General features: G+C 34.6%; 1 protein-coding gene across 1 annotated transcript in view; it reads left to right on the forward strand.

Annotated features, from left to right (window-relative positions):
- YAK1 (YAK1-like protein 1) overlaps window positions 1-16,126 on the forward strand; it is a 28,897-nt gene extending 12,771 nt beyond the window's left edge. The window contains exons 10-18 of the mRNA XM_088104527.1: window positions 1,775-1,925; window positions 2,072-2,186; window positions 2,302-2,384; window positions 2,500-2,574; window positions 5,114-5,188; window positions 12,582-13,378; window positions 14,420-14,572; window positions 14,981-15,270; window positions 15,790-16,126. Of these exons, the coding sequence (XP_087960653.1) occupies window positions 1,775-1,925; window positions 2,072-2,186; window positions 2,302-2,384; window positions 2,500-2,574; window positions 5,114-5,188; window positions 12,582-13,378; window positions 14,420-14,572; window positions 14,981-15,270; window positions 15,790-15,866 (1,816 nt within the window). The 3' untranslated portion in view covers window positions 15,867-16,126. The remainder of the gene's footprint in view (window positions 1-1,774; window positions 1,926-2,071; window positions 2,187-2,301; window positions 2,385-2,499; window positions 2,575-5,113; window positions 5,189-12,581; window positions 13,379-14,419; window positions 14,573-14,980; window positions 15,271-15,789) is intronic.
- The last annotated feature ends 2,308 nt before the right edge of the window (window positions 16,127-18,434 follow it).

The following is an 18,434-nucleotide window of genomic DNA, read 5'->3' on the forward strand; positions in this document are numbered from 1 at the left end:
CACCCAAGTAAAATGGTAATGCCAAGGGTTTGGCAGTTCTTAAACCATTGCATGAAATAATTAGTAACGATAGTGTCTCAAGTATAATCTATAGGCTGAGGGGTTTTTGTTACAAGTGTGTGGACCATATTTTCATCTTGAGCGAGGTTGCCATGAAGCTTGGTATGACCATGAGAAAGACAATGCTTACACTTATGAAAAATCATGGTGTGAAATGTCCCTATTTGAGAGCATTTGGATTCATCCCCCATCATAGTTGTAGGAAACTTCGTACTAACCTGTGGTGGAATCTGAAAAAAGGCCAGAAAGTGAATGTCCTTGCAGGGACCTTGAGTGACCCAAGAATTTGGTCATGTGTAGCAATATACTCTGGTGGCAGACCGTAAAGTACAAGAACTTTCAAGAAAGTGATATGGTTCTCCAGTTCTTTCTTGACCTCAGCTGGAATAGGGGTAGTGGGAGGTTATAACTCATTAAAATCATGTAAGGCTGCTGCATGAACACTCTCAAGATATGCAGACTTAAGGCCATGAAATTGCTGAGGGGTACAAAAGTCTTCATGTCATAGCACACTCCATATATCCGATAAGTATCATTAGTGTGCAAAGCATTTGCCTTACTGCAAACCCTTTCAAACATGCCATGGGGACTGAAATGTTTGTTTGATAGAGGGTGAAGTGTCAGTCTTCTCCCAGTTGGCACAATCATCTGCTGCCACAGAATCGGTAGAAGTAGTGAGATGATGACAATTCCTAAAATCACTAACCTATATGGTCCCAAAGTGAGATAGTTTGAAACATCCAATTTTTTCAATATAGAGAAAAGTCTGAAAATATTGGCCATGCCCTGGCGGATTTGAGAACCAATATAAGCTATGTTTAGTGAAAATGAAACAAAATCTTGTCATGGGACTAAACACACTCCTGGACACTGAAATGAAGGTCTAAAGGTTGCAATGAAGGTGGCACAAATATGTTGCAATTAAGGTGGGTTAGGAGTGATTGCAAATACGGCGACATTCCAGCCCTGAATAACAAGTGATACGGGCATGAAAAGAGGTTATTCATAGTGGCTAAACAGTGGATTTGGTGATATTGCAGAGATGGACATGATTTCCTTGGGTATAAGAGTGCTCTACTGCAGCCACTGTCAACTTTGGAAGTTAGGTGAGCGCTGTAATCCTACCAGGTAAGCCAAAACTTAATATTTGAGGCCCAAATATAACAGTTGTTATTATCCAACTTGTCAGTTGACTTAGCTTTTCATTAGAACCATTAGAAGGGGAATTCCAGCCATGGTTCCTAAATACAAGTATTTTTATTTACCATAATTAATAAAATTAAACTATGTATGATATTCCTTATTTACATTGTTTCTGACTAGTTATTTGTGTATTCTCTTGTGCACATACGCATTATGTTGCTTGGATTAGTTGGTTTGACTGGTTTTTCAGTCCACCAGTTGAACTGCCTGGTCTGAGGTGAGTTTCAGACCATTGTTTCTGTGCTGAAAATAAGTCCCGAATTAGTCACTGCAAGACTGTTTTGAACTGATGAATCGGATCATCAATAAGTTTTTCTCGCTTTCTCCACCCTAGAAATCTTTTAACACCTTACATTCTTCTGTCTCACTTCTGAACAAATGAAGAATAGCTTTTAGATTTTGAATATGAAATAATCATATTAGATTTAGTTTGTGTCTGCACATTAGTTGGTTTCTTTTATTTTCTTTCACTATTTCTGATTAATATTATCATGTTGCAAATATATTGTAGAGGACAACCACCTGATTATGTACTTAGGGATGCTAAAAACTCAAGTAAATTCTTTAAGTGTGTTGGGAGTCTCCAGAACATAGAGAGCAGTGAGAGTTCCAAAAATGGAAGAAGTCTTTATCAAGTATTGACAGTGGAAGAATATGAAACTGTAAGTCTTGTACGTTACTGTTTCTGCTGTTGGGTCTTTGTCCAAAATGAACAAATCGGCATCTCTTCAATTTTTGTTTTCTCTTTTTGATTCCTTTTTTGAATATTACATGACTATCAACCATCATGTTTCTGGTTCTTGTTCAGAGAGAATTGAAGAAGCCGGCAATTGGAAAAGAGTATTTTAATCATATGAATCTAGAGGCAATTGTTACAAACTATCCCTACCGAAAAAATCTAGCTAAAGAAGATATTGTCAAAGGTTAGGTTCCAAAGAAGGCATCAACTTATTTCTTTTCTACGATCTGTGCATGTTTTAGTTCCCTTACTCGGCTTGATTGAACTAATGAATGCTGTATATACTCAACTTGTAATAGAAAGTCAAATACGACTGGCTCTTATTGATTTTTTGAAAGGGCTTGTTGAATTGGATCCTTCAAAGCGCTGGTCACCTGTTCAGGTAATAATTGAATGTCTTATTTTCTACATTAACCCCTCTTTGAAATTATATTTGTCTGGCGCTAATGCAAAATTTAAGTTGTAATTACTTAAAATGCTTTTTTGATTTCTTACAGGCTTCAAAACACCCTTTTGTAACTGGGGAACCTTTTACACATCCTTACAAGCCTCCCCCTGAGACTCCTCAAATGGTAAGTAAATCTCCATTTTAAGCACCTATATTTTTATGTTTAGGTTTAATGTGATAGGATATAATAAGATAGGTTTTAATGGGTAATAGGGGCAGGACAGAGAAAAGAATTTTAGGAATTAATTGTTGTTGGGTAGTTAGAAGTGGGTGGCCTTTATAAGAAGGCAAGGGGGGTCTGGTAGAGGGTAGTTTTTGGATTTGTGAATTGTTAGACTGGAACATTGTCCAGTGGAGGGAGGAAGGCTCCCTTGGGGATGCATACTTGTATTTTTCCATACTTTACAGAGTTAATACTACGTATACATATACATTCACTTTTGCTGTTTGAGTATTGTGGTGAAGAGAGTGTTATAGATCTGGTTTCTTGAATAAAGAAACATAACATAATGTTTATTAGTACTGACTATCCTTTAAATCATTCTCTGAATACTTTGTTACAAGCCTCCCCCTGTTTTAGTTGTTTAACTGATGAATTTTGTGCCAAATGTATCTAGATGACTAAACTAAGATAACTGAAATGGTTTTGATTTATTAAGGATGCACTGCAATGGCTGTCGATTAGGATATACATTCTTGTAGTGATATATGCAGTTTGAAAATTGAAATTGTGAAAATAGGATTCCTGTAGATCTTAGTGAGTTCCCATAGTCCATCTTCATGTCTTCCAGCAAACCGTGTCTTGATTTCAATTATTTTGAACTGGCTACAAGCATTGAAATATCTTGAAATGGACTATTTTAGTCAAATTTCCAAATTTATCAGGGCAGAACAGGCTTCCCTTGGCTGGTATAAGTGGGGTGGCCACACGTAGAGTGATGTTCAAGAAGAACTTGTTGCTTTGGAGTGATAACAGCATTTTACTGCTTTTGCTCTACTTCTCTGAGTATCTTTTCCGTCCCCATTATATCCTTCTCCAGTGGAATCCATTATATTCTCCAGTGGAATCCATTATATCCTTCTCCAGTGGAATGGGATATATTACAAGGAGTAGACTGTCAGCTATCTTTACTATTGAATCAAACAAGCCGTCTCTTTTCACTGACCCTACTACAGGTAGCTTTCCTTGTGTTCTCCAGTTTCATGAAGCTTCAATTGAAACTAAAGTCCATACACCATCCTCTAATTCAAAAAATAAAAGCTTCACAGCTAGTTCTAGGATTGTTCCATTTGGGGAATATGCCAGAGCTGGACCTGTTCTTGTTTATGTTGACTAAGCTCCATGTATATAAAACTCCAATTCATTGTATAGAATCTATTTCTCTTCTTTTATCCAAATCGTTTCTTTGTTTTTCCTGTGACAAAAAAAGAAGATATTAGAATGACAATAGTGGAATCATATCTCTATCACTATTGGGAAAAATTCGAGTCTTATGTTGAATAGAGATAGAGTCTGAAAAGATGGTGAGGGGAAATCCTCACTCCACAAGCATGTTTTGTGGGGTTGAATAAGGTCTACACTGAATGAGTGCTTATTCTAGATCCATTGCAAAGATCACTTGCCTAGCCCTATGGTATCGGCACAAAAGGATGACTTGGGAAAGAGTTATTGAAGTAATTTCCCTATATTATGCTTCAGAACTAGAATTAATGGCTACAGTCTGTTTCTTGCTCTTACAAGAAATAATATTACCTTCAATGAATACTCAATATCTAGTGGTTGAACACCTGTCTAGAGGGGATTCCTACCTTGTCAGCATTGCAATACCCAAAATTTTTGGTACTTTATTTTCATACAGCAGTCGGTGTCCTGTATGTAGCCTTTTTGAGGTATCTTGAAATATGAATCACGTCATTTCAATGAACAACATGAGGAGATTGCATGAATTAACGAACCACTAAATCTGCAAAGACCGCTAAGTGTAGTAATTGTGAGAGTAATTCCTGCTGTGGTTTTGTGGTCTGTCAGTGATCCTGCCCAGTGCCCAATCTGCAGTTGAATAACGTTGGTATCTCATGTTAGAATCGTGTATTAATGTGTCTAGGCTCAATTTTGTCATGTAAATATAGTTTGGAGGAAAATTGTATCCATATTCTTTGAAAATATCCAATTTGTTAAAGACATACTATGCATATGCTATTCTTCTCTATCTTAACACCTATTTTCTTTCAAATGGTATTTGATTAATGTTTTGCATAGTTCATTCATTTAGTTTTGTTCTTGCTAGATATATTACGTTTTATGTTAATAAGGGAAGCATAGACTTTTGATATTGTTTGGTATTGGTAGATACTATTGATATTGTTTTTAACAATATCTTTTATTTACCATATTTATGTTTAGTTGCCATATATATTTGTATAATTCTTCATTTAAATATATTACCCTATCTGTGTTTTGGACACAAAGGAGAATAATCCTATGTCTAGTTTTACTATGTTCAATAGTTCTCATGTTATTTATTGGTATACTCCCATCATTTAATCAGTCTTTTATTTGGATGTTGCTGTTGTATCTTGTAGTTAGTTATCTGATCAAATCATTACATAAATTCCAAAATCTTCATCATTTAAAATTCGTCTTATTTATGGTTACTTTACAGCCAGTAGTTCAGAATATCAAGGTGGATAACCATCCAGGAGGAGGACACTGGTTTGCTGCCGGTCTATCACCTAATGTGAGCATGCTACTTCGCTAAACATTGCTGTCTTTATGTTCTCATGTATAGTTGGATACATTTAACTGTTGACAGTGGGGTGCACTTTTATTTTAAATTTAAATACCAAAATAGAGTTCTAGAAGATTTAGGTTGTTAGTTGAGAAATAAAAGAGGCTATATTTGAGAGAGTTTGAGATCTTGAACACTCTCATGTTCTCATTTATTTTGATAGAGTTCTGATACAATGAGTGTAGGGAAGAGCAAATATCAACCTAGATTCTTAAGTACAAAGATAAGTACAACATATGACAATTTTCCAATACAAATATTTCTGTCTTATATTTAATACCTATTATAACACTCTCCTTGAAGCTGGAGCATATAAATTGAATGTATCAAGCTTGGAACAAATGATTCAACTCAAGGCCCCCTTAAGGATTTTGTTAGCATACTGCAAGTTGATCATTGGAACCAACCAACTCAGTACAACTTTCCTTGAACAACAACTTTTTTCAAATAAAGTGACAGTCAATTTTTATGTGTTTAATCCTCTTTTGAAACATTGGACTGGAAGCAAGGTGCAGAGTAGCCTAGTTATCACAATTAAATTTAATTTGCTAAATCTCGCATAAGTTAAGTTCTTAAGGAAATTGTTTCACCCATACAAGTTCACAAATAAGAGACGTCATTGTCCTATATTCAACTTCAATGGGAGTAACTACATTTTTTTTCTTACTTCTTCAAGAAATAGTGTTTCCTCCAAGGAAAGCACAATATCATGTTGTGGGGTGTCGTCAATAGGAGATCCTGCTTAGTCAGTCGGCATTACAATTGCAAAGATTTGGATATTTTCTGTCTTCTTAAAACAGCCTTGTCCTACAACCTTTTTGAGGTAACTTAGGATAGGAATGACAACATTCCAATAGTAAATACAAGAAGCTTGCATGAACTGATTAACACAAATTGCTAAAGCAGATCAAGTCTAGTAATAGTAAGATAAATAAGTTTTCCAATTATGTTTTTGAATCAAAGAAAGATTCACCTGGTTCTATCATTAACTTTTGATCTAGTCCATAGGACTTTCCAGTGGCCTACAATCAATCATACCTATCTCTTTTAGGATATGAAGAGCATATTTCCTTTGACATATTACAATACCTTTTGAATGAGCTACTTCAATACACAAGAAGTAGTTGAGGCTTCCAAAACCTTTGGTTTGAAAAATGCTTACACAAATGCTGCTTTAGTTGAGATATTCAAGCAACATCATTCCCTAGAATGATTATATCAACATACACTGAATGATGTGCTTACACATAGTGATTGTTTGAGACCATAGAGAGAGCAGCACAACTCACAAACTAAACCAGACTCCATAAAGCCACAAACCCAAAAAATTTCTCCATGTAGATTTCCTCTTCTAGATCTTAGTGGAGAAAAGAGTTTTTAATGACCAGTTGTTGAAGTGCCCAATGATGAATAATTTCCATGTCAAAGAAAAGACCAACAATGTCATTTTGGTCATAGGAGAAAAAGTATCACTATAATCAAGGCCATAGATCTAAGTGCATCCTTTGACAATTAAGCATGCTTTGACTGATCGACTTCACCATTGGGGCCAACACATGGCATGAACCCATTGAGATCCAACTGTCTCTATAATCATGGTTTGTCACTATCTAGAATAATCAAATGCTTCATTCACATTTTGGGAGTAATAATAGAAGATACAAATGATAGAAAAGAACAACAGAAAGGAGACAACCTGTGATAGTTATGAAAATTATAAATTCGATGTGGATTATGGTTAAAACAAGTACCATTTTGGAGGGCAATGGGTGAATTTGAATCATCATAACTAGCATGGTTATCAAACTCGCAAGTTAACTCGTTAGCATCCGAGTTAACTCAGAAGCAAACTTACTTTTGGTGTAAACTTGGTAAAATTGGAAGCAAACTCGTTCAACTTGCCCAAACTCGAGAGTTTGTAATCGAGTTGGCAAGTTCAAAGGAGAAATTTTTTAAACCTGTTAGATATATCATCTTTATTTTATATTTATCTTTTATCTTTAGTTAGTTTGTTATTATTTTTTATTTGTATTTTGGGCTTAGCCCATATTTCTTCTATCATAAATAGAGGACCCTATGTGTATATTCAACACAAGGAAGATTAATCTCATATATAATTTTCACTATATTCAACCTGGTATCAGAGCAATTTGTTAGAGTCTCTTCCTACTTTGTGTTTGTTGTTGCCAGTGGTCGGTGGCCACTGCCACCGGCGGCTTCAAAAATCTCATCGTTTTTGAAATACCTCAATGAGTAATCCGGTCTTTCTCAGCCTCAAGATCAGGCTTGTAGTGCTTGACCTGGCCCTTCTTCAGTATTTTTGACAACAACTTTCTTCTGTCTCATATCATCTATCCGGTGCCGCCGTCCGTTGCCGTCTGTCGCTGCCCGTCCTTGGCGGCCGTCGCCGTTCCTCGCTGGGCCACCGTTTCGTCAGCATAGTTTAGTTCGGGGACCAGCAGATCTAGATCGCTGGGTCACCGTTTGTGTCAGGACCACATTCCTCTCAACGTGACGCCTTTTTCCAGCTGCGCTCGGACGCGTGTTTGTCAAGCGCCGCCTTCTTGAATCATGTTGTTTCGCGTTGGACCTCCTTCTCTCCCTCCATAGTAGCATCTTCGTTTTCTTTCCTTCTCACTAGATTCGCTGCAAGCTTCTGCCTCAGGTCGATGATGATCCAGCTCGACCCCAGATTCTCCTACAGGCGTGCCAGTACAGATTCCAGCCTTCACACCTTGCATTTCCACTTCATCACATAGGCCAAGCAAGCCGTGTTGTTGTTCGTGCCTCTTCTGAAGGACTTTCTGCACCACCAATGGTTTTGGAGGCTATAACTCAAACCTAGGGCTTGGATCCAAAGTCCTTTTCTTCTTGTTCGGATAAAAATTGTTCACAAGAAAGTGAACCCTTGCTCTTGCAAGGGATAAGTTGATAGATGACTCTGGAAAGCCATTTTCTTGTTCTCAACAGTGATGTTCAGCAGACCGCTCTTGACGTCACTACGTCACTTCTTGCTTCAATCCTTGATCGTTGTTGGTTGCTTTCTTCTTGGGCTCGAGCCTAGTTTGTTTAGCTTGTACTTCTTGTGATACAATACTAAGTATCACCATTTAGGAGAACCTTTGGACTTGTCTTTTGCATTTTAATGTCATCATAAGTCCCAATCTTTATTCCTCGACTCTGTCATCTTTACAAGTCTCGGTTCCTAGTGGTGTTTTGGTTTCTGCCATCACCACGTTCTTTCTTCTCTTTTCTTACGTGCCACAATTATTAAAAGAAAAAAAAAAGTTACTCTTCAACATTGTCCCTTGATTATTTTTGTTTGATTTGTTCTAGCTCTTTGTTGATGGTAACTAGCTCACTCTAATGACCTTAGTCTCCTTCATCGATGTGTGTTTAGCTTTGTATGTTGTAGCAGCTGTGATGCTCCTATTGGGTGTCATTTATTTACAAGTCTCCAAGGACAGTTGGTGGTTAACACCAAGGAATTTCAACACCAAATTCATGGGTTGAAGGTTGCTCAGGGAGTCTATTTCTGGCAAGATTCAAAATCTTAGTCAACAATTTCACCAACCCTTTTTAGATTTGTTTTTGAGTCCTTTGATGAATAAAGGAGACTATTATGATCTTCCACTTTCACGATTTGTCATCGGCGCGCTGTCATTTCCACCGTTCGCCATGAGGGGGAGTATGTTTCCAGCCACTGCAGGCCCCACTAGTCAGAGATGACAATTCTTGCAATTTTGTCACTTTCAACCACTGCAGGCCCCATACCTACTTGATGGCAATCCAGTCCTTGCAGTTTGTCATTGTCCTCTTTTGTCAAAGTCATTCTACTTGAAGTTTCATGGTGATAGTTGAAGTTTCATAGTTGTTCGTCGACATGTGATTGCACATCTTTTTGCTGCACAGTCTTGAAGACAGATCATATATTTCAAATTGAGTTTATTTTATATTATTTTTATTTTATATTATCTTTTATCTTTAGTTAGTTTGTTATCATTTCTTATTTGTATTTTTGGCTTAACCCATATTTCTTCTATTATAAATAGAGGACCCTATGTGTATATTCAACACAAGGGAGATTAATCTCATATATAGTTTTTACTATATTCAACTAAACCTAAAACGACAACAACCATAGTAATTTGGTGTGCGAAATTGAAAAAAAAAACTTGTCGTGAATAGATTGGGGTTTCACTGCATGATTGTGTCGCTCACCACTTGTGGCTCCACTGCTTGCTCACCACTTGTGGCGCCACCGCTTGCTCACTACGCCATTGTTTGCTCGTTGCATAGCTGTTTGGTTGTTGTTCATGTTGTCGAGGTTGTCTCCATTTTAGTCTTTGCTAACTAAGTGTTGTGGGTCCTCTTCTTTATTCCAAAAAGGTGGGTCTTTTTGTTGGTCAGCTGGTGCATCGCACCGTTTTGGAGGAAGGGATTATCGAATTTTTATTGTTTGGTGGTGTGCTACAACTTTTAGGAAAGGTAATATTATATATATATATATATATATATATATATATATATATATATATATATATATATGAAATTAGGATTTTTAATTTCATTTTTTATTAAGAATTAGGGACTATTTTCAGTTATTTAATAATTGTATAATATGTTTCTTTATTGTTGTAGTTCAGAACTAAAATTAGGAATCAATTTAAAGTATGTCTCGGAATGAATCAAATGTAAAAGTGCTCCTGAAGTGGTTTGATATTTAGAGTACTTTTTGAATTAAACTTATTTGTATAAACTTATTTTCTTTAACTATTTTGCTTAATTATTTTATCGTAATATTTGAATTAATATGTTATTTATACTTTTTTTCATGGGAAGTAAACTCTTACAAGTCTACAAGTCGAGTTTATGTAAACTCTTGAGTTGGATAACCTTGATTACTAGGAGTTATGGTGTTTGAGTAACAATTGAGAAGAACTTGATGAAGACCTTGGGGAATTGGACTAGTCATTTGGATCCTGTGTCGGCAGTTAATAAGAGGAGGTGACGATGGTACAAGAGGAGTTTGGACATAATTTGGATTGAGGAACACAAGGAACACCAATCTCAACAAATTGTATAGGAGGACCTGCTGGATGGAAGGAATATCTTGGACAAACGAAGAGAAGAAATGAGTTTGTTCAAAGGTAACAGTAGCTAATATGCAATACTTCTTGGTTTCATGATAGTAACAATATACCCTTTATGATGTCGAGAATAGGCCAAGAAGGCACATTTAACAACACGGGTATAGAGTTTATCCGATCTTGGAAGCAAATCATGAACAAAACATACACAACCAAACATGGGAGACATGAAATCGAAGCAAATTGCTTTATCTTTGATATAGGGCTTCCTATGGAAGGTTTCTATGTAGTAGAAGGAAAATGGAAGAGGAAGCTCCTCCCAAAAGGTTAAACTTGCAGATTGTGGTATCTCTAACACGCTCCCTTGTTTTTGAGAACTTGACATCTCAAGTGGTGTGCAAAATTAGAAATCTGTGAGAATCAATTAGCAGATATGTTAACAAAAGGTCTTCCCACTAAGTGGTTTCTTGATCTAGCATGCAAGTTGGAATGATAGATATCCATTCATCAGGTTGAGGGGGAGTGTTTTTAGTAGGATATTAAATGTTCTACTAGAAGTTGTTAGAAGCTGTTAGAAGGTTATAGACTTTTTGTAGTTATTACTTTAGGGTTAGAATTCTCTATATCTAGACGTTGATGTATTTCAGATTAATCAATTTGAATAAATATCTTGTTTCTTTTATATTAATCATTTCAAGTATAACATTATTTTAATCAATGGTGATGTAATTAATTAAAATATAACATAAACTTGATTATAACAAGTCCATAAATTATTTTTCTTGTTTTCACTGTATGATCTTGTACTGTTAGTTTATAACACCTCAATTTTTATTGGAAATTTCCATTGAACTTACACCAAAATTATATATATTCATTGTATTAATTTTTCTTATCTACTTTATATTTTCACTTATAATTATTGTCAGTAGATCTAATAACAAATTGAGGAACGACAAGTATGACACTTATGTGCTTAAGTTGAGAAGGTTGCATCCTTATTGTAATTTTTGGTCTAGCGCTGTGTGCTTAATCCAACAAGTCTTATTAAAGCAAGGACTGAATTTAATTTGCAAAGAGGTATGGATTGTTGACGTGTACTTGAAGGGGCATAATTTGTTGTATGCCTTTGCCAACTTTTAGGATTTTTTTTTCTTAAAAAAAATAGCTCATGGGAAGTATCACTGTGTATCTTGATATCTGAGCTAAGCTAAGCTGACATTCCAAGATACATCTATCATTTGCCATCACATGAAAATAGTATTAAAAAATAATAACAATAAATGATGAAATAACAAAATTCACGGGGACCAAACCAAAACCCTCAAAACCAATATTTGATAGCATACTAAGCCTGATTGCATTACAAAGACTTCATGGAAATTGTTGAACATAATAAAATTAAAGTTCCTCGTGACGAGTTCATGGAAATTGTTGACTCAATAATCAATAAATTCTCCCTAATATTTACTATCAGGCAGCAGCTTTCTAGGGTAGAATTAATTGTTATATTTCCTAAATGAAAATGCACATCATACATACATACATCTGATGACAATCTTGTTGGAAATGTAAATCTTAAACTTCTTGCTACTTGTTAGTATTCATTTTATTGAGGGTTATTGAGTGACTGACTTGACCTTCGAAGTATTATAGGATTAAGAATCCTGATGGGCATAACAAAAGTATATTTCATTTTGTTGAAGATCCTACATCAACTAGAGAGACAAACCAATTTTGTGGGATATAGTTGAACCTAAATTTACTTTTTAAGATGGTATTAGAGTTATCCTACCACTCATTATCTTGTTGGGTCTATTGTGCTACCTGTTATCTGACCACTCATTATCTAGTCTATCCTTGACATGAAAATGTGTGTTGGAGATCACACATTGAATAAAAGCATGACCAAACTATAGTGGGTGGAAACTTCATCTTGCAAGTTGGTTTTGTAGGGTTGTCTAAATACACTTTGTAAGACAATCTTTATGATTAAAATCCACCAACTATTATGTTTCTTAATGTATCAACATATATATTTTCCTGAGTAAGTTATTCAACCCACAATTATCTCCTTAATAATTTTCCAGTTCCTAATACCAAACTCACCTTTCTGAACAATGCCCATCCTTCAAATCTGAAATTTGTAATTTGAAATCTATCCTTCTTTCCATTCTGATATAGCTTGTGATATTCTATTCTGAAATAATTATATCAAATTCGTCCTAGCTGAGTATATTTTGTTCCGACAGGTTCAGGGCAAAAGCAGAGCTTCACTCTATAGCAGTCCACATTTTCAGATGGTTCAACATCAGCCCGCTAATAGTTATGGGAGTGTAGGAAGCCATGGGAGCTATAATGATAGTATTGGGCTTGGAAGCAGCTACGGAAGTTATGGAGAAAGCACTAACATGTTTGCTTACTATTCACCTATTGGTCCATCTGGTATGAACATGCACAATCAGGGAGGTATGTCAATGCTTGGGAATAGTCCCGATGCTAGGAGAAGAGTTAAATACCAGCCTGGGAATGGCTTGGGCATAAGTCCATCAGCTGGAAATTTTGCTCCCCTGCCCCTTGGTGCGAGCCCGTCTCAATTTACTCCACCTAGTTCCTACAGTCAGGTTTCAGTTGTTTCTCCAGGACACTTTGGACCAACATCTCCTGCAAGAGGAACTTCTCACGGATCACCTTTAGGCAAGACAGCTGCAGTTAGCCAGTTTAATAGAAGAAAAAATTGGGGACATTCTGGAAGTCCTCAAGCTCAAGAAACAACGTTTTCTTCACATTGGCAAAGTCCATATCCTGACAGCACAAGCCATACTGAGGGAACAACACAACCTCTCGGCAATTCACCATCATATCTACAGTCAACTTGTATTCCTGTAAACCGGAAACAGCGAGGAAGTGGAGGATTATCTGCGAACCACAACATTTCGTGTTTGATTAAGCCCGGTGCTAATTTGAACTCACAAACAGAATTGGTTCATGACAATGCTGAGACAGGCATTTCATTGCCTGATCCTGGCGATTGGGACCCTAATTACAGGTACATTATTGGCTCCCAAACAGCTTAATTGTCATTCATTAATTTTTTAATTAAAATTGATATCTTGGATTCTTCTTGTGTATCTATGCAACATTTTTTTTTTCTACATATAACTATCATTCCGACGAGTTGAATATTTTTTTTACAACATGCAAAAAATTAAAGAGTAGAGGGTCAGCAAGGAGCATTTAACAAAGGCGGTATGTGAATAGTTAATGGTAGTGGAGACACAATAAAGAGGAATCTGGATTAGGGGATGGGCAAGAAAAATTGAACTATAACTTCACAACCTTTCACCATGATAGATGTTTTGAAAATCGTGATAGAATATTTACATTTAGTGTATAGATTTTTCTAGGCAATAAAATCTATTATTTAGTGGATACAGAATATCTAATGATTTGTGATAATGCAATGGGCCTATCTATACCTACATTTGTTGTGCCTTTTGACACTGTTTTCACCTTATTATTCCTCTAATTACGTGATCTCTTTTGTCTCGTTTAAAGTGGTATCCAAGGTCATGTAAATTGGATTCCTAAACTTGTAAAAAGTTTGCTCAATGTAAACATAATACTAAATTACCTATAATATACTGAAATATATTCCCAAACCTAAATATTATGTTGTAAACATTATGAAGGAGATGCTTGAAGTCTACATCGAACATTGCATGGTTGGTTTAGACCAAAGTTGTGGTCATGAACCGGTGTCCAAATTGATTTTGGACAAGATGGAAAAATTTAACAAAAAATTGAAGACCTCATTTACTTTTCATAACGTCTCTCCATGGCTCAAGTACAATCATCAATAAAAATAATAAATCTTTTTGCTCCAAAATAGATTCTAAAACAGGTCTCTAAACATCAGAGTGGATAGAGTCAAATGGAAAATTACTTTTTTTACCATATATGGGATAAGATGCACGATGATGCTTTGATAGTTATGAGATTCACTCTAGTAGTCATTCGCTGAAGTTAATTAGTAACCGGATATTTGATGATATTTATGTTCTCATCACTAAATTTAATTTCATTCCAGTGATGAATTACTTCTTCAAGAGGATGGTTCAGATGAAAGCTCTTTGGCAAATGAGTTTGGCAGAAGTATGAATCTTGGATCTACTGAAACATGGGCTGGATTTGGAAGGTTCAACCATGTGTCCAGCTCTAATACTCCAATGACCATGCAAAGGTGGTTTGTTTTCTTTTAATTTGTTATCATTTTGCTTTACGTTTTCCATGGTTGAAGTGCTTTTATATTTGTGCCTTCCTTAGCTGCAGCTTGGGTTGATTCATTTTCTCATTAGATTAAGATTGGCTGATGTAACTCCATATGCCTTGCTTTTAAAATAGGGGGGAATCTATTTGCCTTTATCAGCATATCAAAGAATGTAAATGTGATTTTGAGCAAAAAATTATGTTGGTGAACTCTTATGGCTGTAAAATTGTGGGAACGTTGACAGTAGTGCAATTTATGTACTTTTTCTTTGTTTAACTTAATGAGGAATCAAAATCCGTGGAATATTTTTGTTCCTTTATAATTTGAATATCCTTGTTTTAGTATTATTGATCCCTTCTCACTCATTAACTTGTTCTTCAGACTAAATGGACCAAATCAATCTTTTACTAACGTCGAGATGGGTAGCCTTCCAACGCATGATCTTCAAGCAGCATATGTACCCTCTCTGTCTAAGCAGTTTCATCTCATGCCTCATATTTTACATAATTCTCCAAGCCGTTTTGGACACCAATCTGTTCAAAGATATACACATGGTAGACCTCCCCAGGGTGCTGATTGGAATCAAATTAAAATTCAGGCTCCTTCTGGTTTCGGCAGTGTGGGTCCTCGTTCTCCGAGGAGTAACTCATTCACCAACAGTATGACATGGGGTATGTAATATTTGCCTAATTTTACCATTTTTCTCTCTTTTTCATGTTATTAGGATTATTAATTTCTTTTAAAAATTCTTTATTCAATTGACATATTTTGTCATGAAGTATATCAAATTCTCTATAAATATGAATTTCCTTCTAAAAATCTTTGATCCAGACATAACTACTAAATGACATTACTCCGGACACAAGGGATCACTCAAATACTTAAGTTTTTTTTTTTTTTTTGTGGTACCTATATCCTGATTAGTGGATAAACTTTATTACTTTTTTTCTTGGTGAGCATCGAATGGTTATTGTGAGAATCAACAATGAATAAAAATGTGAACGTAATGTGATACTGCTATAAATAAAATGAAACTCGTGGTAACACGGAAGCTCGTGTGATGATCTTCATCCACCACCACTTTTGTTTTCTGGTTTTTATCAAAATTAACTATTAATTTACAAAAAAAAAAATAAAAAAGAAAACCATTATGATGCATATCAATTTAACTTGACTGGTATATATTGTAGGGCGCAGAATGGATCCTCAGGTATCAAGCATGCCTCCGACTTCCCGCTCAAGAAAAGATTATGCAAGGATAGACTAGCACTCCGATTAATGGTTCAGCTTATTTTTAATTTTTTTATCTGAGGAGAGGGAGGTGGGGGATCGTGGGTCATGACAGGGTAGTCTGTGTAGAAGCACGGGGAGAAAAGGGGAGGGGAGTGAAGGGGCAAAAGTGAGAAAAAAAAGAAAAGAAAAATAGGCCAGTACCCAATGGTTCGTTGGCAAACCCTTCTATGTTTGATCAGTTATTGTGCTTGCGCTTAAAATTAATTTGTGTTATAGTTTGCATGCCATTGATCATTTATTGGGGTATTAGTATTCAGTAATTCAAAGGTACTATATATATGCGCCGATTTACCTTCTGGAAAGGTTGTGCTTGCTGAAATCTGAGTTCGTCGCGTGTGAAAAAAAATTAATATTCAGTCCCGTCTTTTGCAGTGGCTATTGGAGCCACTATTAAATGCTTCTAAAGTTCTCTCTTCTTCCTGTTAGTTTGAAGTTTGAACTATTTTTGTAAATTTCATTTCGTTGCACATAGGTTTTACTGGTTGTCTTATAACTGGACTTGATTCTAATATGAAGTGTGGCAAAAGGCCAGAATTAGTAATGTTTTAAAGCCTTGGATGATTGACCTGATAGCATAATGGGTTAGTGGATCACAGATTCACTTATTTAGTAGAGTCACTTGGATTTATGAATAAATAGAATTTTTACACCAGTAATATCATAAACTTGAATTGTGTAGCGTATTGGTAGTTGAAACCTGTCGCGAGTTCAATTTTATTGAAATATGAATTTTTATCATTTTAGTGAAATATAAATTTAGTTATTTTAGTGGGTGCATGTGGAGAACCTGTATTGCGTGAGAGATGGTACGGCGGACATCATGGAGCAAGCAACACAAAAGGTGGTGTGGACACTGATAAGCAATCAACTCCTATTTGTATCCGATGTTCGGGATACATTGTCAAATATTTACGATGATAATTTATAATTTTTTATTCTAATGTTTAATTAATGTGATTTTGTTTTGGATTTATCCAATTGTAATTATATATTATTTTATATTTTAAGTACTCTTATACATTTTTCAACAGGGATGTCTCACATGTTGTATCTTGTTATGGTCAAAAGAGCAATCAACAGATGTTTGAAATTGGAGTTTCGTAGTCTGCGAAGGTGATTTAGTTGAGATTTACAATTCTTCATCAAGCAATTTCGCTTTTCACATGTGACATTCTCCGCTGGCACCATTATAATAACGTATTATTGATTTGTGTGATTTATGGTTGAATGTTTAAGGATAATTCCTTGACGTAGATATATTTCTTAATTCTTTTTTGAAAATTTAATTGTGCATCTAGCCATATAAATCATTAGTTTATGTTTACCATGTGTTGATACAAAATGCTTGGATTCTTATGTTTGAATGGAAATCATTAACTATAGAATCGAACCAAATAACGGCCATGTCAACTGTGTCAATGCGCCATTCTCAATCTCTACATTCTTGTCATAAGACATTTACCGTTTCTCATGTTGCAAATTCTTCCCATACCCAAACCCATCACACTCATCCATATACTTCTCTAGTAGATTTTGATCTATAATTTTTTGAAATATAATACATGTATGTATAATTTCATTAATATAATAAAAATGAATATATGATTTAATTAATTATAACTGTAGAAAAAGATCTCTCATTTAAATAATTGTTCTTCATTTTTCAAATTTTTAAATTCATCAATAATTAAATTAGAATAAATGATGTGAAACTTAATTATCAAAAGAAAAATGTACTATAAATAAATCACATCTAAAAAATAGTTATAAAAAATATATATAATATAACATTTCAATTTGTGTTTCTAAAAAAATTACAAAAAAGTTTTAAGAAAATAAGAATAGTTAAATTAATTAAAATGTCATGACTTCTTGAAAAGAAAACAAGGTATAATTTCTTATATTCCAAATATTCTTTAGAGATAAAAAAAAATAAGTAAAAGTTTATGCATAAGAGATATTCTATTTTGAACTAATATTTCATTTTAAGTGGATCAAGAGATAAGTATCTTTTTCTATTGTAAAGATTTTCTTTGGGTTTATTTTTTAAAATTCTTATATAACATAAAAAGAAAAGAAAAAAAAGAGTTTTTGTTTTTTAAATTGAAAAGGTGAAAAGAAAAATATAAAAAATATTTTAATTTTCTTTTCTACATTGTAGAATAAGAAATATATGTTTTTCATTAAGCTTAATTAGAAATTTAGTTTCTATTTTTAAATTTATGATTCACTTTAGTTTTTATATATTTTTTTAATTAAGTTTTATTATTATTTTTTATTCAATTGAGTTATAATATTTGTTAAATAAAGTAAATGTGGTTCATTCTATTAAATTGTTCTTAATGTTAGTCAGAAAGTCTTATGTGTCAAAATTTGGATAAATGGTGTCACGTACAAAAATCAAAATAATTTTTAAAGATGACAAACATTTGACAAATCCAAAAGATTTTGACAATAATATATTTCAAACGATGTCAATGTTAGTTTAACGCAAAAGAGTACATTATGTATTTTTTTAAATAAAAAAGGGTTCGATTGAGTA

The sequence above is a fragment of the Vigna umbellata genome, chromosome 1 (assembly GCF_029865625.1).
Source record: "Vigna umbellata cultivar VRB3 chromosome 1, Vumbellata_1.0, whole genome shotgun sequence".
In the NCBI taxonomy this organism is placed as follows: Eukaryota; Viridiplantae; Streptophyta; class Magnoliopsida; order Fabales; family Fabaceae; genus Vigna; species Vigna umbellata.